Source organism: Lissotriton vulgaris, chromosome 5 (assembly GCF_964263255.1).
Source record: "Lissotriton vulgaris chromosome 5, aLisVul1.2, whole genome shotgun sequence".
Lineage (NCBI taxonomy): Eukaryota > Metazoa > Chordata > Amphibia > Caudata > Salamandridae > Lissotriton > Lissotriton vulgaris.
Window position 1 is genome coordinate 810,523,860 of NC_141693.1, and position 24,044 is coordinate 810,547,903.

Genomic DNA, 24,044 nt, shown 5'->3' on the forward strand with positions numbered 1-24,044 from the left:
TTGAGAAACCTAGTGCCGGGTAGACCGGTGACCCACAGTAGTGGCTCTTACTCATGTGGAGGTATGATTCCAAGGTGTTTGACACCAAACACAACATGTTTCTAAGCAGCCGTTTTAAAGTTAGCATTTACTATATATGTCTGGCTGCATCACAGACAAGTGTCAACAACAAAGGGGGAGAGAGAGAAAAATAAATCAAAATGGATTCGTTCTCCCTAAACAAATGTAAATAAACAAACAGAATCCACTCCTCGTGTTAAGGGTGTATCCTTCACAGTTTGGGGAACACCCTTCTTGTTTTTAGGTCCCCTCACACCCCAACAGGCTCCTTGGTGTCATGCTTCATCATCGGGGTCATCGTACCCCTCTACGTGGTACGGCGTGCTTCGACCTACGAATACGCGGGAGCACTTGGTAGACTATGTGTGGTGCGGGTGAGGGGTTGTTTTATGTGAGTGTATGGTGGTGTTTAGAGCTAAGTGAAGGTTAAAAAGGACCTGGCTCAAGGGGTGACTAAAAATTATTTAATGAGCCCCCGGGCTGGTGCTGTTAAAATAAAGTGTGGGAGGTTACCATGCAGACAATGTGCGTTACCTCCTCGCTGTGTGCGTCAACATGTTTCGGTGTAAAGACACCTTCTTCAGGACGGGGTACACAAATCCCCACCTTACTCACGTTTCTCTAACTCGTATCTGAATCTCCAATAAAAAGTGAGAATTAAAGTGCAGATTAAATAATGTACCTAGCAAAAACGTTGTTTTGTAGTCAACCTGTAAAAGAAAAGAAGACCATTTTTTTTTCTGGTAGTCTACTTCTCCACATCCATAGGCAAAGTGACCAGTGGTTACAGGTTACAAACTTGTGGTCAGGATTTACTACTATAGGTGCCAATTATGCCTATAGTGGAATGAAATTATAAGAACAAACTAGACTCACTGACAAAAAACATAAAACATACACTTTTGTATAGTGGTTATGGTGTTTAGCATGGTTTCAGAGCGTTACACCATTTGTGGAAAAACTGTCTGAGCAAAGTTGTATTGTGCCCCTGTAAAAAAGAGAAGAGATGCTTCATGCTTTTAAATATTCACAACATACTGTTTTGAAGTTGATGAACAAGCCTCATGAGCCAAACGTCAGGATCTGGTGTGCTATTTAGCACCTGTGTGGAAAAAAGGGACATTCAAATCCCTGTTTTACTTACATTAACGTCGTGGAGACGCTAGCCGCTCGTTACCCCCTTCTACTCACGATTTCAGCAAGGAAATTCCTCCCGATCGACCCCTTCGTGGCTTCCGTGATTATGCCAGAAGGAGTCTAAGGCACAGGTTTTTATATCCTTCCCCGAGGTTGAGTTAATTGGGCGATAGGTTAATTGGTGTTTCCTTATGCTCATATAAGGATTTTTGCTGGTTCTGCTCGCGACTGGCTAAGTAAGCGTGTTTGGTTCGCGCATGCGCACACGCACCTAATTGTTTCCGTTTTGTGGGCGCATGCGTTTCATTCGCTGTAGGATCGTTCTCTCGCTTGCCGCTTGGAAAGGCAGTGTTGTAACAAAGCGCATGCATGTCGGACGTGTCAATGACATTCCTGCTACTATTATATTGGCTGTGTGTGTACGATGTTAATCACACAATTGAACACTTGTTCCCTCTTGGTAAGAAATAGTTGCTCTTTTGAAGAGGAAATGTGGCGATATTTCTGAGAAAAAGTGCCAGACAGGGTTTAGATAATGTATCTGTGAATATACCTGAGTACACTCTGCTGGTGTCCACTGTTGTCCAGAAAAACTCTCCATGGGGGCAGTGGGTAATCTCAGGGAGGCTGCCTATGCTAACTGACCCCAGGGAATATTGTCATTCAGGCCAACACTGATGGTCCCAAGTCTAAAAACCCATCTTTGTTCTTTCTCAAAGAGTCCTTGATCAGACGATAGCTGTTCAACTACTGTCCATTTGATATCGTTGACACAATGTTCTTTTTCCAAGAAGTGATTAGCCATTTTTGTTGTTGTCTTTTTGCACCGTATGTTGCTCTTGTGCTCACCAATGCGCACTTTCACTGGTCTTTTGGTCATACCAATGTATTCCAATTTACAAGGGCAGGTAATCATTTAAATAGCATTCTTACTATTACAGTTAGTTAGCTTTCGTTGCTCCCATTTGGTTCCATTGGCAAAGGTTAAATGTTTACTCTTCTGAGTGAGGTGGCAGCTCGCACAATTACCACATGGGTAGTGACCTCCTAGACCATGTTGTGAGAGTTGTAGTTGTTGTTGTTGTTTCGGGCGTGTATGCACCAGCATGTCTTTGAGATTCTTGCCTCGTTTGTGGGCAAAAAGAGGTTTTTCAATGTCTAGAGTGCCACTCATAAGGATGCGCCAATGTTTGTTTAGGAGTTTAGACACTTCATTAGTTTGGGAGCTGTAGGTAGTCACACAGATCGGTCAGATAGCTACTTGATTGGCCTGGGTTTTGTTTTCTAATAAAGATTCCCGGTGGTTGTTTCTCGCCCTTTTCATGGCATTGTTGATGATCCTGTCAGGATACTGTCTTTTCTGTAGTTTGTTTTTCAAGTCCTGTGCTTGTGCCTTGTATTCTTGGATCTGGGTACAGTTTCGTCTTAACTGCAGAAATTGTCCATACGGTAAATTGGTTCGTAAATGTCGTGGGTGGAAGCTGTCATAGAGGAGGAGACAATTCCTTGCGGTTTGTTTGAAGTGGGTGTTGGCACCCTCTCATGTAAAAACCAGCACCCTGCCTTCAGGATTGATAAGGCCTGCTATAGGGGTAACTGATAGGTTTTTAAGTGTCGTGATTTAGATAGATATAGTTAACCTTATCTTAGTAAGTGGTGCAAGCGCGTAGCAGGCCTGTCGTGCCATTTTGAATGTCCTCTCATGGGTGGCATAATACATGCTGCAGCCCATGGGAGGCCTCTGGGGTACCTATGCCCTGGGTACATGGTGTGCAAAATACTAGGGACTGATAAGGGTACCCCAGTATCCAATCTGGAGTGAACCTAAAGTACATATACAACAATTTAAGGGAGAAAGCAGATAGACAGGGGTCCTGGATAGCAGGATCCCAGCCAGACTAGTCAAAAACAGAGATACATCAGCAAAAAGTGGAGGTAACCATAAGAAGCAGATCCTACTTTCCTACACTCTTCCTCTCTCTTCTTTATTGTTTCCTTATACTCTACTAACCCTGAACCCCCTCCCCCGAAAAGTAAACTCTGCCAAGTCTGGCATGAATGTGTTAAAAAAAATATAAGAACAGGAATCCTCTGAAATAATATCACTAGGTGCATGACAGACTAGACCCCGTCTCACCTCTGCGCCCCAACTTTGCCTGGGTGAGTTATCCTCTTTAGCAGAGTGTTTCTTACACTTTCTAATTCTTGAGTCAAAAGTAAGAAAAATATATTCTATCTGGCATAATTATGGCAAATGCATACAATGTTCCCTGCAGCACTTTTACGCTGCGGTGGCAGCGCTTTTGTGACGCTCGGAGGCACAGTGTGCTAACCCCTATTTACAAAGCCATGCAAAACCACTCTGCATTTCTTTTTGTGGCCTTGTAAATATGGAGTAAGGCAATGCCTTATTCTGTATGGAAGGGGTGTTCCATGGTGTTGCTGTAGGTGTTCCAGCGCAACACCAATGGATTTTGACATAGCCCCAAATTTACAAACTAATATATATCTGGGGCAGCGCCAAAACTAACTCCTTTTCAAAGCAGACGTAACAAGATGAAATGTTTCTTCCTCTTTCCACGTGTACTGCATTCTGAAGCGCACATAGGATGAGGAAAACGCCTCCTTTAATTGTTTTTGTGCAGGAAGGGACATCTTCCTGCACAAAAACAATTATGCCAACAACACAGACGCCTTGCACCATTGTGCAGAGGTGCCTGCGTTGGCGCTCGGCTGCAGTTGTGTGCCAGCCCTGGAAGAAACTACAAGAATGCGCCATATCTTGTTGATATTATTTCTAAAGACAGTGGTCCCTAGACAAGGATTAACGAGAACAAACAATAAATATAGACCCAATCAAAACTACATTTTACAGCTGTCCAGCCGGACAGGTGTTTTTAATATATAGTTTCTTGTTAAACAAATAAAGTGGGACACAAGCCTGTATCCAACTCAGTGGGAAGGACGTACAACATGAAACAAAAAGGCTCAGGCAGAGTAAATTGTTTGTATGAGAGACATTTTGGTAGGACAAACCAATTATAGTGGAGACACCATTACACTTAATAAGTATTAAAGAGTTGTATATGGCAGACAACAAGTCGACGGCGTTTCGATCCTTACAAAAGATCCTTTACTCTCCTCGTACTTGGCCTGAACTTCTTTTTTTTTTTATTAAATTTTTACTTTATTACAACTCCAGGTCACATACACAGCCAACATCGCCTACAACCCGGAGGCCGGCGGCATCAGGAACGGGAAAGGGGAGAAAAAAATAAATAAAAAACACACCTATCAAACCCCTGCGTAAAAGTAAATGACACAGCCGTAACATCCAACAGCCCAAGGGCCTGGCGGCAAGAGCGCAGGCGCGGAACCAGTGTGTAGAGGTAGCAGAACATATCAGCTACCACCGGAGAGCCATATTTTGTAAGCAGGATGCAAGCACCGCAATGCAAACAGAGTCAGACCCAGGTGTAATAAGGCGTGTCAGAGTAGGAGGATCGACATAGCCATCCGGGAGGGACTGTGCAGAAACCCAGACCCAGAACAGAACAAACCCACCCACCCCCAAAGAAGAACCAGCCAGACTACCTAAACCCGCGTCCACCACCCACCCCCCACCCCACACTACCACCATTAACCCTCCAGCTAGGCTGAGGGGGAATGAACAGTCGCCCGCGAAGGCGAGATGATGTCTTGGCCTGAACTTCTACTCGGTCTTCGCTTGAAGCAAACCTCCTCCAAATCACTTTGACCTGGATCTAGGTATTACTTTAACTATCTTTGGGTCGCTGTTCTCAAGCACTCTACCCACTCGCACTGTTTTCACACGTGATTCACCAGTGCATGCGTTTTCCACTTTTCAAATTATTCCTTGTTTCTCCTACGCAATCCCACGCCCATTTTGCTTATAACACCGGCGCTTTACTGACACTCCGCTAGTTTTGCGGGTTTTTTCACCACTCACCAAGCTCTCTATCATGTTGCGCGTATTATCACTGCACGCATATGACTATGGGCCATATGTATCAAACTCTGATTTTACGATTCTCAAATTGCGATATTTTGCGAATCGCTATTTGAGAATTTCAAAACGCTAAGTATGTAGGATTTGCAAATAATTTTGCTAATCCTACATATTCCTTAATTGTGAATTGCAAATTGCGATTCGCAATTAAGGAATACCTCCCCATTCATTCCTTTGGGCCTAGAGGCCCATAGAAATGAATGGGAGGACATTCTCGATTTGCGATTCTCAATTAGAGAATCGCAAATTGAAAATGCAATTTCAAGGGTGCCAGGGTGTCAAAAGGACACCCTGTTGCACCCCTGAAATATGCATGTGTGCACATGCGGCACACATACATGCCCTAAGATTAAGAAATCGCAAATTACCATCCAACTTGAAGTTGGTGGTAATTTGCGAATCCTTAAGGCCAAATTCCACGTTTTCTGTGCTTCCTTCATTGCATTTAAGGAATAGCAATTTGCGATTCCTTAAATGCAATTGCAAAATAGTGAATCACAATTTTTGCGATTCTTTACTTTGAGAGGCAGTTTTTCTTTCATACACACCACTAAGCCCAATAGCGATCGCAAATGAGAAATTCTGAAAATGTCGGCGTTTGCGATCGCAAATTGCAATGATACAAATGGCCCTATGACTTTTAGCAAATATTGCTTGTTATTGCGTAATTCTTTTATTCTTGCTTATCAATTTATACGTTCTGCTCACTTCTCCGGTATCATTTTACTCACATGCGATCCTCTTACGTTGGTCTAACATATACTGACCTCACCAGCACCCAAGTTGTTTTCAAATTCTTTTCCGCCCGAGCTAACTTTCATATGTCTCTTTTTCTTTTTTCACCCTTTATTCCCTCCTACGGTTTTATTTATTACAGGCAAAATGTATACAGGCATATCATTGTTAATGTCCTGATGATGATCCTATATCTTTTGTAGGGATCGAAAAGCTGTTGACTTCTTGTACCCCATATACACCTCTTTATTTAATCCTTAATATGTGTAATGGTGACTCCACTATTATTTGTTTGTCCTACCAAAATGTGTCTCATACAAACAATGTACTCTGCCTGAGCCATTTTGTTACATGCTGTACGTCCTTCTCACTAAGTTGGATACAGGCTTGTGTCCCACTTTATTTGTTTCTGCTGAATTTTGTTTATATTTAAGCAACTATATATTAAAAACACCTGTCTGGCTAGACAGCTGTAAAATGTAGTACTGATTGGGTCTATATTTATTGTTTGCTCTCATTAATCCTTGTCTAGGGACCACTGTCTTTAGAAATAATTGATTACCCAAGGTCCCTGACCAACCTTATTTGGGTTCCCTTGTTCTTCATTACATATCTTGTAGATATGGCATATTCCTGCCTTTTTTTTACGTAGGGCAGCACAGCTAAAAGACTTGAGGCACTGCCCAATGCCAAAACATTGTAAATATGCCCCAAGGTGTGTTCTGGTAGGTTTTCTTTTGGCATGAATTATCATTGGGTGTTTACAAGGTATGTAATTTGGTTGTTTTTATTTTCATATGAATTTTCATTGGCTGACTTTAGCAACAGTGTTAGCTTTTTGTTGGTTACAGGACATTATGAACGGATAGACGTGGGTATGGTGCCCCTAGCCCAGAAGTTATGGTCCGATAAAGTATTTACCTTCTCTAAGGCAAGCTGTGGTATGTTATGACTGCCCACTCCTTATCCATTTCTCTCCCAAGAAGATGTGTAGTTCAGAACTCAGAGTTCTTGTTTCTTATTCGAACATATACAGGCCTAACATTTGATGTTATGTACAGAATCTGGGACATGACTGAGTAAACAGATGCAGGAACCCACAACATGACAGCAAGTTTCAGCTTATATGCTTTCTCTCCTTTCAGCCCTGGATCCTTGCTCTGCCTACATCAGTCTAAATGAGCCATGGAGGAACACTGACTATCACTTCAATGAGACTCGGGACAAGCCAATGTGTGACAACCACCTTGATGGAGAATGGTATCGTTTCACTGGCATGGCTGGGGATGCCATGCCAACCTTTTGTATCCCAGAAAACCATTGTGGCACTCATGCACCAATATGGCTGAATGGGAGCCATCCAAGTGAATCAGATGGCATTGTCCAGAGGCATGCTTGTGCCAGCTTCAATGAGAATTGCTGCCTTTGGAACACCACTGTTGACATCAAAGCTTGCCCAGGCGGCTACTACGTCTATCGTCTAATGAAACCAAGAGTCTGCTTCCATGCTTATTGTGGACGTAAGTAATTAGTAAATAAGCGTTTGACCTGTTTTATCTTTTTCTTTCCTTATTTGTTAAAAAAGAAATAGTTCCTCTGAAAAAATAAGATATTTGTACAATTAAAAAAGAAACGAAAAATGTAATACAATAGCTTTCCAGTTACAAGGCATGATTTCTTTTTTTTAAACTTGTATAATGGATAACAAACATCGACTGTCTTTCGGTGGGTGATACAGAAGAGACAAGCGTCAGAAAATTATGAGGGTTATAGTTTATAAAAATCAGTGTTCAATATAAATCAAGATAAAATGACATGCCTGAGCAAAAGAAGAGTACAAAAAGAACATCCCGGGTGTTCAGAACCACTTGTGCATGAAATCCAAATTTGTTCACTCATTGCAAGATTCTCCAATATGAAATTAATATACAACCTTATCACATCAAGTTCCCATCTAGCCTTTTTAAATAACTAGGCTTCACCCAATTTCAGAAAATTAAAATTGCAATTCAAATATTTGTTTTTTCAACAGTGGTCCAGATAATAAGTAAAGCTTGTACCCTTGGTTATCCTTTCTAACCATAGTTTCATATTGGCCATATTAGTCTGATTCAAGATCTCGGCCTTAGGTATTACCAAGGCCACCAAGTATACAAAAAGTAGGTTGGTGAACGAATTCTTCAGAGCGAGACCACCTAAAAATTCAGACCAAACCATGGGCCTCATTTATGAAAAGTGACGCATCGCTGTGAGAAAACAGCGATGCGTCATTTTTCATTGCACCCTCCTTGCAACAAGAATGATGCGTCATATTTACAGTATGATGCAGCATGTCGCAAGTAGCTAGATATATGTCAGTATTTTCTGACGTATCTGTAGGCGCAAAAATGATGCCTTGCTGGACTGGGTCACAAAAGTGACGCAACTCTAGCAATGGTTCATTACACATAGACAAGTCCCATGTGAAATGTGCCTGCATCAGTCTTACGCCTGCCATGAGGCAGGTATAAGATAATGACGCATTTGCATCCTAGAAGTGGCGCAGTGAAATCTTATAGATTTCACTGCATCACTTCTACGACCCTTTCTTGAGTCAGAATGTCCCCCTTGCATACATAGTACCTGGCGCAGGGGTTTACAAAGTGACGCATCAACCTAGCTGTGTCACTTTGTAAATATGGTGCAACAAGGCACATTTTTTACGCCGCTGGTACGTCACAAAAAGTGACGCTCCGGCCTTGCAACAATGACGCAAGGGCTTATAAATAAGCCCCTATATTTTTTAGAAAAGAGGATGGGACTTTATATATATTATTAAAATAGTGTACCATCTGAGAGAACACATAGTATCCCAACAAAGTTAAACCAAGCTCCTGCTCGCTTTACCTAGTCAGGGTGTACCATTTTACTCAAAAACTATCCTTTTAAATTTGAGACTCTACCATATCCATTATATTAATCATAAATAAAGGTTGAGATTCAATAGTATATAAGGAATAGCTGGGATTTTACACTCATAAGGCCTGATTTAGAGTTTGGAGGATAGGATTTCCATCACAAATGTGAATGATATTCTGTCTGCTGTATTACAGGTGCCCCAGGATGTAATGGACTTGTAATACAGCAGGTGGGATTTCAGTAACATTTGTGAACAAGTGTTCCAACCACCAACCTCTAAATAAGGCCCAAAGACTCTTAATATGAAAATTACGTCTCTCTTGCCTAAAGCTTAAAAAAATTGGATTTCGGCCAAACCGACAGTGCTACTTTTGCTGACTGCAATTTTAGATGAGTTGCCCATCATAGATTATTTAAAACTATGATGCCCGACTAGGGACAACTGTTTCACAATGATTTCCATTGATGGTCCCGTGTCAGGGAGCTGTCAACCCTTGGGTGCCCATTGTCATGATTTTAGTTTTTTTTATTTTTCACCACAAGATTATGGGTGCTGAAGTAGGTATATAGCCAAAACCTTGAGCTGATGTCAACTGGAGTGAGATTGAGCAAAACTAAGTTGTCTGCATACATTTGTGTACATAACTTTATCAACACTAAATTGCAATGAAAGTTTTTACAAATCTCGGACAATCCAATTTAGATAATAACAATAAAAGATGGATGCAACACTGTTGTAGGCTATTAGTAACAGGAATACTGGCTGTTAGTTCAAAGCCAGTCCCAATCATAACAAGTAACCAATTGCTGGAGTGCTGATTTCCTATTGCTTGCAGTATCATTTGGTATTTTCAGATATTTTAGTTTTTACCATCGTTCAAGTCGATCAACATACTTTGCACATACTTATTACTCAAATGTTGCATACTCAAGATATTATCAATTGTTGATCAAGAAGCATGAAATCCAACTTACTCAAATCGTAGTTGTTTTTCAGTGATGCATGACTAGAGCTGATTTAGATAGACTTTGCTTCAAAAAACAGTGGTCCCTACTCGTGGACACAATGGTATACTGAGCTAATAATCACACACCTGATAAGTGTTATGTCTTTTGTCCAGCCGGACAAGGAATTTATTTAACAATTTTCTCAATAAAACTGAATGAACATATTAATAACAAGTGGGCACAGCCGTGACCCACAACATTCAGACAAAACAACGAACAGAGTGGTAAAAGGAGCAAAGCAAAAATATGTCTGTGTACTTGTAGTCAGTGTTGCAGACAGAGATTGTTATAACCACACCATTGCATTTCACTTATCAGGTGTGTGATTATTAGCTCAGTATACCATTGTGTCCACGAGTAGGGACCACTGTTTTTTGTAGCATGATACTGCCCAAGGTCCCTATGGCATATCTTTTGGGTTCCCTTGTCTTTCCTAAACAAACTTAGATCGACTTTGGCCAACACTTTTCCTGCCTCATCCAACAAGGTAATGGGACAATAGTTTAAGAGATCGGGCCTGCTCTTTTCTTATACAGGGGAACATTGTTTACATTTATTAGGGTTTTTTACATTTCCAAGATAGGCCACAAAACAATTAACATAGATGATATCATCGCATGACAATTACAATCGTGGTTCAATGGCAATCGGTTGGCCCTTGTCTCTTGGGCGCGACAGTTGTGCAAAGAGTCCCCTGAACTCATCAGTGGGCTATCGTGTTGCAGAGTGTCATGTCATAGTGTACCTGATCCCTTGGATGATATGATTGTGGGGTCGAGTGAAGCTGTTACCCCTCCGTTAGTGTTCTACCCTACTTGATTTGTGCTAACAGCAATATTGTATGTAAACATGTCAGACTTGAACCTGCCGACTGAAGTTTAACTGGGATCCGCGGCGGTTACCCCTCGAGGAGGTGAAAGGGAAGGAGGGGATGGAAAGCAGCGTGGGGAAGGGATGACGGCGAGCAGAGGGGGCGTGGCGTTTCCGGGTGGAGCCCTGGCAGACACCACCCGGTGGGAACTGGTAGTGTGTGTCGTGAGGGGTTTATACAGGGGAACATACAACTATTTTTCCATGTGTCAGGCATTTAGTTGGAGACAATACAATAAGTCAAAAAGTGTTGCAATAACTTGGCCCAAATGGCTAGGGTTGATTTAGGAACTGCAAATGGAAATCCATAAATATACTGGGCTTAGGTGCTGTTCATATTTTTATAAGATTGGCAATCATGTTTATTGTTATTGTTTAAAAAGCTAAAGAATTCAAATCATTATTAACTCTCCGGAAAATTGTAATCTTGCTGAAATTAGATTGCCAGATGGCAACAATTATAGGAAAAAGTTATTTCTAAAACATCCTTGCCCGAGACCCTTGAAACTATGGCTCAAAACTCTATTAGGCGGCATTTTTTCAGAGAAGTGTGAATTAAGAACCACCGCCCGGCTTCTAGGCCTCTCCCCGCTAATCTTTATTCTTTTCATAAGATCTTTCTTTTTTTAGATCTTTTTGTACTAAGATATGTTTTGGAGCTACAGCTGTTAAAAAAATGTTGACCAAATATATCATAACATCTGCAAAGGTTGTTACATCCATTGCCCCAGAAAAGTCTAAGCCTGTAATAGTTGTTTATAACAAATCTATAAAGATATCACTAGCTTATTCTAGGTGAACAAACTATCATTACGACAACTAGAATTTTGTAGAGGAGGTGAAGACTCAAAGGGAGAAAGAAGGGACATTTGCATAGATAGCATTAATTGAGAGTGATCATTAAGGTTCTTTGACACATTATTCATTGAGGAAACATAACTACATCCTACACAGAAACAAATATATAATGAGTTAAGCATTGCAGTCTTCTTTTATCCCACAAAAACTGCCTGTTGTGTTTCCCCTGAATCATCCTTTAACTAATGCCAAATTTAACTTTAGTCCAACCCAGGACTAATCCTTATACCAATTTCACAGAACCTGGCCAACAATTAGGAGTAAAGCACAGTGGTTCAGTGGAAGTGCTTCAAAACAGGTATACTGTTTACAACCTGTCCAGATTAATTTCACAATTTGATTTACTCAAAAGACACACATAATAATGTGAATAGAAAAATTGCCAGTGAGAACAAAAGTCTCTTATAACTGACATCAGTATGTCTAACCTTAATGGTATGCACACTTCGATCATTAGGGTGGTCAATTAGCTATCCCTATAGTTATCTTATGCTCTGTGATTGTGTGCCGAAAGTTTTGTGGTGTGCACCAACACCATACAAGACTTTATAACGTTTGCACAACAAAGAGTACTCTTACAACACATTCACACAAATCAATGACATTTACCATTACCACGCAGCCCTCAACCACCATTGCATCGCTTTATTTATCATATACACACACATATACATATATGTTTATATACAAATATACATATACACGTGTATTGTGTGTATGTATATATATATATATCTATATATATACATATATATTCATTGAAAAAACCATAGGTTTCAGGCAGGTTATAGTTAGGAATTAGCATTTAAAAAACATTAGAAATTCACTGAAAAAACCATAGGTTTTAGGGGTGTTATAGTTAGCTGGAAATTTCACTCATAAAAAACTATTGAAATTCCTCTGTTATAGTTAGTTTTACTAACTGTAACTCTCGCGCCCGCACTCAACTGGTGATGATGTCACATATTACATCATTCGGTATTTTTTACCGAATTTTACCTACATCTCTTTTACCGAATCTAAAATACCGAATCGGTAAAATTCAGTATTTTAGAGTCGGTAAATGAGATTTACCTACATCTGGCCCCAGGTCACATCGATCTAATTTTATACACTAATTTTCATTTTTATTATGCAGATTACCTACCGTACTCCTTTTGGAGTCCATATCACATTTTGTTTATTATATTGTTTTGTTAACCCTTTCGATGCGGGTGACGGAACCATTCCGTCATCAGTCACGGTTGAGCTGTGCTGATGACGGAATGGTTCCGTCACGACCACACCCAGTTAAGGAATGTTCAGCACAGTGCTGAAATTCGTGCCGCACGGATGTGGTTAAAGTTATGTTTCTAGTTATTTATTATATTGTTATCTTTAAGTTACGTTTCCAGTTATTTATTGTTGTTTCAATAAAAGTTAATTAAAAAAAAAAAGCATATAGGTCTTCTCTTTTTGGGGGGTGGCGGTCCCCAATAGAAATGATATTTATAATTTAAAGTATAATTCTGAGGCTATCTCTTTACCAGATCTTTACCAGAGTCTATAGCTATGACTAACGGTTCCTATGGAAAAGTTTTAAAACTCCAGCACAGTAACTTTTTCCATTAGCAACATAGTGTGGTGAACTTCTAACCTCTGTGCTCATGTAAGCGTTCCATGAACTGTTACTATGGTAACAGGCAGAAAGCCGCCTGGCTGTAGGGTTGAAAGGTACTGGCTGTACAGAAACCGTTATATTTACCCTGGATCCTCTACATTACAGAAAGAAAAGCAAAGTAAAACAGAACACTGTGTACCAGATTTACAACACCCTGCGCCACTTTCCCGTCACTTTTCACATCTTAAAAGTAATGAAATAGTAACGCAATGAACTTGTAAATCTGCCCCTATGCATATTACGAGCAAAACAAGTAAAAAACTCATTCAATTCTTTATCGATCACAATTAGACAGTGTTGCTTCACGATTCACAATGAACTTCAATAAATACTTCCTGCCTATTTAAATGAAAGACGAGATTGTCGACATTACAAAACGTAGTGTTATATTTACAAAGATGGAGTTAAAATTGTTGTCGCTTTAACGCCTACAAACTACAACAAAAACACCAAAAATGGACTTCAAAATCCTTTGTTATCTTACCGGAAGATTTTCTCAACATTGCTGTTTCCTATGCAAGACTGAGAGCCACCCCACGGGGCTATGAAACAAATGGTTATGGGGGGCTCCAAGGCCCCCCTGCAAAATAAGAAGTGTGGAGACCTCAACTACCCTCCCTCAAACCCCGGGAACCACTACTCCCGGGTATTTGTGTATTGTGGGAGGCAGACTGCATGGCCCTCCGCCTGGAGCTCTAGAGGGCCCTGGGACCGCCACGCCCCAGGGCCGGCTCCGGCAGTGTCCCGGGATGCCTACCCCTGGGACACGGCTGTTTGCTATGAGAGGGCGGTAGTCTCGCGGCTCCCGCCCTCCCATAGCAAACTTAGTTTGCATTTTAAAAGACACAGTAGTGAAATCTGTTCTCACTTTAAAAATCCAAACATGATTGCATTTCCACATGCAAGTTAGCATCGCCCCATGCGGAAAAACAATGCCGGCTCCCGAAGAACGCGGGCAGCTGGCGGGACCATGGGGGCATTGTGGCTCCCCCCACAGGCCCCAACATTTTTATAAGGTCCCCGGGAATATTAGAAATTACTGATAGGGGCTATTTTATTACGGTAAAATTAAAAAAGTCGTGCACCCAGCGCAGCTCTCAGTGACCCCCTGGTGTGCACAAGCTGGATGCAAGCTCCTGCTCCCAGCGCTGTCATGTTGATTAGCACAACAGCGAAACATTAGCGGTTGGTTTTTTGAGGCCTACCTGAGCTGCGGAAGGTGCCCTGTTGTGTTACAGACCTGATGTTGTGCTAATCAACATGACGGCGCTGGGAGCCGGAAGCGTTATTGAGAGTGCAGAGATGCCGGTTTCAGAAGTTAGCTGTATGCCACAATCCACTTGGAATCTATTAAACTTTGAATGGCTGCAGATAGCAAACGACCCACTGAGGAAATAAAATAGCACCACAAGTACCAGAATGCCACAGGAGTGGCCACGCCCATGGAGGCGGTGACTCTATTTGAATACATGTGCTTAAAAACGATGTGCCATCCACCAGCTTCCTTCAAGCCTTAAGTTCCTGAAGAAATTCGGCAGCATGAAACGCGTCGGACTGTGAGGCATATTTGAGTGACAGCAGCTTCACTGAACTACGGCAATTTCCAATTAAAATATTCAGCTTTGCTCACCTGCTGTGGGCCCCTCCTTTACAGGCACCCTTTGGCGTTTGGATTTTGGCGGCCCGCCTGAACCGCGGAAGGTGCCCTGCTGTGTTACAGACCTGCTGTTGTGCTAATCAACATGACGGCGCTGGGAGCAGGAGCGTTATTGAGAGTGCAGAGATGCCGGTTTCAGAAGTTAGCTGTATGCCACAATCCACTTGGAATCTATTGAACTTTGAATGGCTGCAGATAGCTCACGACCCACTAAGGAAATAAAATAGCACCACGAGAGGCGGTGACTCTAATTGAATACATGTGCTTAAAAACGATGTGCCATCCAGCAGCTACAAGCCTTAAGTTCCTTAAGAAATGCGGCAGAATGAAACGCGTTGGACTGTGAGGCATATTTGTGTGACAGCAGCTTCACTGAAATACGGCAATTTTCAATAAAGATATTCAGCTTTACTCACCTGCTGTGGGCCCCTCCTTTACAGGCACCCTTTGGCGTTTGGATATATATAAATATATATATATATATATATATATATATATATATATATATATATATATATATATATATATATCCGTTTCAGTATATATATATATATATATATATATATATATATATATATATATATATATATATATATATATATATATATATATATATATATATGCGGCAGTCCAGCCGCAGAGTATGCACCACCCCGTTAACGTGGGGGTCACGGCAGTGAAGTAGCAGCCGTACATGGGATCGAGGACGGGCCCACTTGTGGAGTCCATCCAGGACTTGATTGTGTGCTTTCCGCACTACACTTCCCAGAAGTCTCATTGGAGCCTCCCATCGGCGGGTGAGTTATACGTATTTGGAGAAGTGTAGCGGGTGCGCACACCGCTTCCGTTAAAGCCCCTGAAGAGAAGCAGATGGAGCTTCGAAACGCGTCGGGCAGATCCATTACGGAGCGGCGTCTACAAGCGGATCCCCGTCCTCACCTACACATAAATAAAGCTGCTGCTCGTGTGCTACTCACTGGTGGACAACCTTGGAGCGAGAATTTATATGCGGCAGTCCAGCCGCAGAGTATGCACCACCCCGTTAACGTGGGGGTCACGGCAGTGAAGTAGCAGCCGTACATGGGATCGAGGACGGGCCCACTTGTGGAGTCCATCCAGGACTTGATTGTGTGCTTTCCGCACTACACTTCCCAGAAGTCTCATTGGAGCCTCCCATCGGCGGGTGAGTTCTACGTATTTGGAGAAGTGTAGCGGGTGCGCACACCGCTTCCGTTAAAGCCCCTGAAGAGAAGCAGATGGAGCTTCGAAACGCGTCGGGCAGATCCATTACGGAGCGGCGTCTACAAGCGGATCCCCGTCCTCACCTACACATAAATAAAGCTGCTGCTCGCGTGCTACTCACTGGTGGACAACCTTGGAGCGAGAATATATATATATATATTCACTGAAAAAACCATAGGTTTCACACCAGTTATAGTTAGGAATTAGCATTTAAAAACCTATTAAATTCACTGACAAAACCAGTTATAGTTAGCTGGAAATTTTACTGACATAAAACCATTGAAATTCCCACGTTATAGTTAGTTGGACTCACTATAACTTGCGCGCCTGCAATGCACTGCTGATGACATCACATATTACATCACTCATGACATGGTCAGAGGATATAGTTAGGATTACAAGAGATAGGAATTCCACATGGACCACTGTATACCGGGAAGTTACCACAGTTTACTGCAGCACAATATATAACTAAGTTTTGAAACTAATATCTTTAACACCACTTTACTTATGCTATTCACAAATACTACCAAAAATGACCATTTACACCTCATAATGTATTTCCTGACACATTCACATAGCTACATCAGTTCACACACTTTCAAGCTACGTCTTTTTCAATTACTACACTCCACTCTGTGCCACTCCTCTCTACACCACTACACTCTACGCTTTTGCACTCTAAGCCACTCCCCTCTACATCACAATACTAAACACCACTCCACTAAACACCAGTCCACTGTATGCCACGCCACTCTACACCATTCCACTCTGCACCATTCCACTGTACACAACTCCATTCTATGACACTGAAGTCTACTCTATTGTACTCTGAGCCATTCCACTGTAGGCTACTTCAGTGTGCACCACTCATCTCATCTCCCCTTAATATTTTCCCTAAATTAGACAGGAAACTTTTTTTAGACCTTTTACGAAAATTAAGTCAGGCTCCCCCAAGGAAGACTGTCCCATCAACATACTAAAGGTAATGTATCGGGCATTTCCTGATATTATCTTGGAGTTCCTTAATTTGTCCCTGTCTCATGGTGTTGTACCGCTGGTCTTCAAGGAAGCAGTGGTCATCTCGATACAAAAAAAGCAGGGTCTAGATCCGAAAAAGTTGGAGAACTATAGGCCTATATTGTTACTCCCTTTTCCTGCTAAACTGCTGGAGGCGCATGTAGCCTCTTGTCTCAGTACTTTTGTAGAAGCAACTAGCTTTCTGGATGCCAATTACGCGGGCTTTCGCCCCGGGCATTCAACTGAATCTGTGATGTTATCCATCAAGGATGACCTCTAAAAACATGTGGACAGTGATTGCTCTCAGGTTCTGGTCCTCCTCGATCTATCTGCGGCATTTGATACCGTAAACCACAAAACTTTGTTGAATCTTATAGCTGCTGCAGGTCTCGGGGTCCAGCTTGGATTGGTTTAGATCCTTTTTAGAGGATCGCACACAGTCTGTGTGGCTTTCCCCTTTCAACTCCAAAGTGGTAGAAGTGAGTTGTGGTGCCCCGTAGGGCTCCGCTCCCTCACTAATTCTTTTTAATATATATATATATGGCCCTTGAAAACTAGCCTCCGGCAGATGGGGGTAAAGATCTTTAACTATGCTAATGACATGCAGCTAATTTTCCCTTTGGAGAATTCAGATGAATCCAAAGATCTTGTTAAGAATTCTATGCAGTACATAAAAAAACGGATGGACAATAACCAACTAAAACTTAATTCTGACAAGACCGAGATAATCATACCCAGAAATAGGGTCAGCTATTGGACACATTTTTATTGGCCTCTGGAACTAGGCGCGGTTCCTCTACCTAAACCTGTGATAAAGAGTTTAGGATTTCACATTGATTCGGATCTTTCAATGACTGCCCAGATCGGGTCAGTTACCTCCTTCTTCTTTGTCAAACTCTGCAAGCTGCTCAAGATTAGACGCTTTCTCAGCAAAGAGGCTTGTACTCAAGAAGTGATTGCTCTTATCTTATCAAAAATCGATTACGGTAATATGCTCTATCTTGACCTTCCACAAAAGCGGAAGCATCGTCTTTAGATGATTCAAAATCAAGCAGCCAGAATCATTCATCTTCAGGACAGACGATGTCACATCAGCCAACTGTTAAAAGATCTTTACTGGCTCCCAGTGGAACAGAGAGCCCTGGTTAAAACTGGTTGCATTCTCTTTCGAGCTATTAAGGGAACAGGGCCCAATTTAATATCTTCACGAATTAGCAAGTACTCTCCCCCGCACACTTTGAGATCTATGAACTTGAATCTTCTGGTGGTTCCCAGAGTCAAACGCAAACGCACCGGCGGGCCCATTTCTCCTTCTTGGGACCGAGGTTCTGGACTCTTTGCCCATCTCATTAAGGCTTGAGGTGGATTACATGCATTTCAGAAAGCAGCTCAAAACCTTTCTGTTTACTTTGGCCTATAACTAGTGGCTTCTTTGCCTGGCAGATCTCTCCTTTTCGGAACCTCAGCGCCAAGAAACCTGCTGGTGTACGTGCGCTTCAATAAATACCCAAATAACATAACAAATAACATAACACTACACGCTATTTCAGTAAACGCCCATCCACTGTATGCCACTACACTATATGCCACTCCACTACAAGACACTCCATTATACTCTACTACACTCTACGCTATTCCATAGTCCGACACTCCACTCTACTCTACGCTACTTTACGCTACTCCACTATATGCCACTCCACTCTACGTCACAACACTGTACGTCATTAAATTCAACATTATTCCACTCTACACCACTCCACTGTATGCCACTGTACTATGTGCAACTCCTCTCTGTGCCGCAACATTCTATGCCAACAGTTCCTAAAGTTTTGACTGGAATCCGCGGCTGAATCATTACTGGAATTTGAGTACCCCCACTGAGTCATTATTTGAAACTGGTGACCCTCAACCTAAGCAATTTCTAGAATTTGCACTTCAAAACAATACACAAAAACACAAAAGCAAGCATACCTTGCATGAATGCTTAACAAATGCAATATTTTGATTAATTCACAATCAAATATAGAAAAAATATACATTTTCAATGTTGATCCTTTATTTGTATATACTTTATTAATTGTAATGAATTCATTTTAGTATTATTTCATTTTATAACGCGGACCCCCTGGTAGGTCCCACGAACCTCCGGGGGTCCTCGAATCACAGGTTAAGAGCCATTGCACTAAATATTCCACTGTATGCCTCATCACTCTACAACACTACACTCTACGCGACTCCAGAATATGCTATTAACTCTATGCCACTACAGTCTACCCCACTACACTGCACCCCGCCCTGCTCTACAACACTCTACTCTATGGTATCCCACTCTGCAACACTCAACTCTACACCACTCTACTGTACTAAACTCCAGTCTACGCTATTCTATTGTACACCACTACACTGTACCTCCCTTCACTCTACGCCACTCCACTCTACACTACTTCAGTGTATGTTATCCACTATATGCTATTCCACTTTACACCACTCCACTCTATGCCGCTCCAGTCTATGCCAGTCCACTGTACCCCACTACGGTGTATGCTATTCTGCTGTACACCACTCCACTCTGTGCTACTCAACTCTACGTCACTGCACTGTACGCTATACTGTACTTCACTCCACTCTGTCAGTCCACTCTACACTACTATACTCTATGCCACTCCAGTCTTCGCCACTCCACTCTATGCTATTCCACTGTACACCAGGCCTTTCTACCACACTCTACTCTATGCCACTGCACTGTACATCACTCCACTGTACTCTATTCTACTGTATACCACTACACTGTACTTCACTCCACTATATGCCAGTTCACTCTACACCACTACACTTTTCTCCACTCCTTTCTATGCTATTCCACTGTACACCAGTCCGTTCCATCACACTCCACTCTAGGCCACTGCACTGCACATCACGCCACTGTACTCTATTCCACTGTATGCTGCTCCTCTGTACAACACTTCAGTCTATGCCACTACACTGTACGCCAATGAACCCTACACTATTCCACAGCATGCAACTCCACAGTAGGAGACTCCACTCTATGCTATCCCACTCTATGCCTCTCCACTCTACGCCACTCCACTCTACAGCACTCTACTATACACTATATTTTTGTACACCACTCCACTGTATGCCACTCTGCCATGCACCTACCTGGTTCCAACTATGGAGACAATGCTGGAACTGATGCAGGACCTCCTATCCCTGCAGGACCTGGCCCGTTCTAGAAATAGCTTCTCACTAAAGAAGGCGTGACCCCGCGGGGCAAGGGGGGTTGGGACAAAAAAGGAAAAGAGAGACTTGTGGTAATGGTTCCAGTCAGAAACGGTGTGGCACAGCATTAACTGGAGACCATCTGAGTCTGTTGGGTAGATGTGCACAGGGCCATGACCTTTGATTTTGCAAAGACGCAATGCACTGGAAATATCAAGAAGAGGCAATTACCATTAATACACTACAGGCTTCTCAAACAATGGATTTGCGATGACTTCAGTAACATAGACTTACAGTCTCCATCAGAAACACAGTAAAGAAACAGAATAACCGGAACCACGGAATACAGATTGGAGTTACTGCCACTCCCAAGGAACCACTGGAAACATAGATTGGAGTTAATGACACTCCCAAGGATAAACTCGAAACATAGATGGTGGTGCAGGGTTCATACATGAATCAAGTGCTCTGAGGATAGTTCTCTCAGCACTATTTTTCATCACAGAAACAGAGCAAAGATTCTAGTCCTTGTATAAACACAGTTCAAAGGCCAAAGTTGCAGGAAGGGTGCGGAGCAAGAACAATCAAGGTGAACTGGAAGGAAGCCACAGGAAGGAAACTTGAAGACAAGTCTATAGTCTTGAAGAAACCGATACTTCGGCCTGTTCACTACTATTAAAGAATAGTGCGCACTTATCTGATATCAAGTACTTAGCCTAGTACTTCAACTTGTCCTAAGTTCGAAGAAGGTCTCAAGGTCTTGACTTAGGAAGTCTTCGAGAAACTGAAGTAGCATAGCGAAAGACAGAGACACAGGATGTGTTGAAGGAGCTGGAGCCAAGAGAATCACCGGAGGTGCTGGAACTGCAGCCCAGAAGAGCGTTGCCCAGGCCTGGTCAATTCTTCAGGTAAGTGGGTAGGCAGGAAGCTTGTTTGGCAGGGAGCGTAGGCCAAGCAAGGGGCTCGGGTGGTGCAAGTGGCAATCTGGAATATTCTCCAAGACTCCTGAAGGAAACACGTGTTAGTACACTGACTTTGACCTTAAAGGAAGAGCAGGTGCCAACTAGTTAACAGGAAATTAATGTATTGTGTTATCTAAACATGCACAAGACTCCAAGACGTTAGCAACAACGGGAGCAAGACAAGCCATTGGTTCATGACTTCAGGGAACGCTTGCTAGCTCAGGCTACACATAGGGTGCATGAGGGAGTTGTGACCCACTCCATTCAATGACACTCTACTCTACCCCACCACACTCCACTCTATGCCACTCCACTCTACACCACTCCACTTTATACCACTCCAGTCTACCCCACTCCACTGTACTCTATTTCACTGTTCGGTAATTCACTGTACACCACTCCTTTGTATGCCACTCCACTGTACCCCACTGTGCTGTATGCCAAGCCACTGTACTTTATTCCAATCTTTGCCAATCTGGTGTATGCCACTGCAGTGTATGCAACTCTACTGGAGGTCACTCCATTCTACAGTACTCCACTGTATGCTATTTCAATGCATGCTACTCTAATGTATGTTATTCCATGAGCCCCCCCCCCCTCCTGGGCCGATTTCGTTCCCAGGGACCCCATCCCTCAGGGCCCAGCCTTATTCTAACTGGAAGGGGGACATGCACCCCCCTCCTGGTCCAATTTCAGGCCCGACACTCCATCTCCAGTGGCCCAGATAAAGTAAAAAATGGGGGGGAGGCATGCTGCCGACCCTCCCCGAGCTGATTTTGGCCCTGGGGACCCCATCCTCCGCCTCCAGCTGGAATAGCAAAGGGAAGAGGGACCATGTTTGCTCTTGCTTGGCTGGAGCAATTTCAAAGCTCCTGCCAATCTAGATCAAACATGAAATCTGGTCCCAGCTGGCGGGAGCTTTAAAAATGCTCTCGCCAGCTGGAAGTGGTATGCTAATCTGTTTCCCTGCCCGCAGTGATGCAGGCACAGACACAGATCTGACTATTGCTCCCGCCCGCAGGGAACAGCATTTTGTAACTGTGAGATTATGCATCTGATGAAGAATTGAACACCACCTTGTGTTTTGCAAAGCTCTGGACTGCAAAGGTGCCTGCAGGCACCTCTAAACAGTTTATGTGCAATTTTGACTCTGAAAAATAGCATGTGCCTGCAGTCGAGATCAGACCACACCGGGCGCCCCAGCCTGTCAGACTTGCACCTGATTCTAATATATGATCTGGGGCTGCTGTTCCCTGCATCTAAACGGGCTATCCACCATTTAAGCTGTGGATGAGACTTGTGCTCTAAATTTATGAGATTGGTGTAAGCTATGCCTTTGTGAAGGTGGCAAATTTTGAGTTGTTGAAGAGCTCGATATTGAAGAGGCCCTGGAAAGATGGCCTGTATGGAAGAGGATAAAAGACCCACAGTCCTTGCGGTTTCTGTCACTTCCATATCCTGTTTGGATACCAGGCAAGCCGTCCCCAGGAACACAGGTTCCTCTCTAGGGCCAACGACCACCTCCAGTAGCCCAAGTAGTGCAACCCTCAGTGTCCACTCCAAAGGCCGGCCAGGACCACGGATAGCATTTGGCCCACTCCCTCCCAAAAGGGCCTCAGCTCTGGGCACCCCCAAGCCACGTACTAGAAGTTCGCAGTGGTAAGTGCACATCGCGCTCATGTTGCTTGCACAACTAGGAGTGAGTGTTGTAAGCACCTTGGTCTGAGATAGTTCGCATGCAGATAGTTGAACCACATGCAGCCGCGTGGAGAGCGCCAGCTCTCTAGGTGCCATGCATGCCTCCCTCCAGTCGTCTTCATCCAAATCCCACACACAGGATCTGCGCCTCTGCCTGACTTTCTCTAGTCCGTCCGGGGTGGGGATCTCTAGTGAGCGATAGAGTGCTGAAGTCGCTGCCTCGCCCAGCTTTCCTTGGAAGATCTTCGCCTACAGCGGATTGTATTCAGGCAGAGGATCTTCTGGTAGGCCCTGAGCTAGCAGGGCGTACCGCAGCTGGAGATTTTGAAAAAACTGCAAGTTGGACAGAGAGTACTTGGCCTTCAATTCCTGAAATGACATAATGATTCCTCCCTGAAAATGTCTCCAAGGTATGAGATCCCAAGGCGATTCCAAGACCAGAACCTCTCTAAGGTCGTGAGGAAACCCAGCCAATTACTTCACCATAATGGGGTCATCCCGGTCAGGCAGCTTGCACCAGTAAGTTGAAGTTCCGCCCTCCAGCAACTGAGCGACACCTACGTCAGAGATGGCAGGGTACTCTGTAGGCGCACTCCATATTGGAGATCAAGCAGGCCATCTAACCCTAACAAATATATTTCCAGGCGATGTGCTGGGTTGTCCCACCCCCCAATTAACCAGTCATTAACCAGCACCATGTGTGCTGCAAAGTAATATAAATAAATATCGGATAGCCCCAAATCTCCATCAAAAGGAGATCTACGTAATGTATGAAATGCCACTCTGTGACGGCCTCCAACCCACACAAAATTGGTAACCTTCATGGTCAGTGAGTGAAACCACTTACAGGGGATAGGTTAGGGATAATTACTCAACACATACAAATTACGAGGTAAGCACACCATTTTAAAGAGGATCATGCGCCCCATAAGCTTCAAAGGTAGCGTGACCCAGCAGCCGAGATCCCGATCAAGCCGCAAATCTAAATCC

General features: G+C 43.1%; 1 protein-coding gene across 1 annotated transcript in view; it reads left to right on the plus strand.

Annotated features, from left to right (window-relative positions):
- Positions 1-24,044, plus strand: part of OIT3 (oncoprotein induced transcript 3) — a 686,203-nt gene that overhangs the window by 63,823 nt on the left and 598,336 nt on the right. Inside the window, exon 2 of the mRNA XM_086922283.1 lies at positions 7,108-7,482. Coding sequence (XP_086778409.1) covers positions 7,108-7,482 — 375 coding nt within the window. The remainder of the gene's footprint in view (positions 1-7,107; positions 7,483-24,044) is intronic.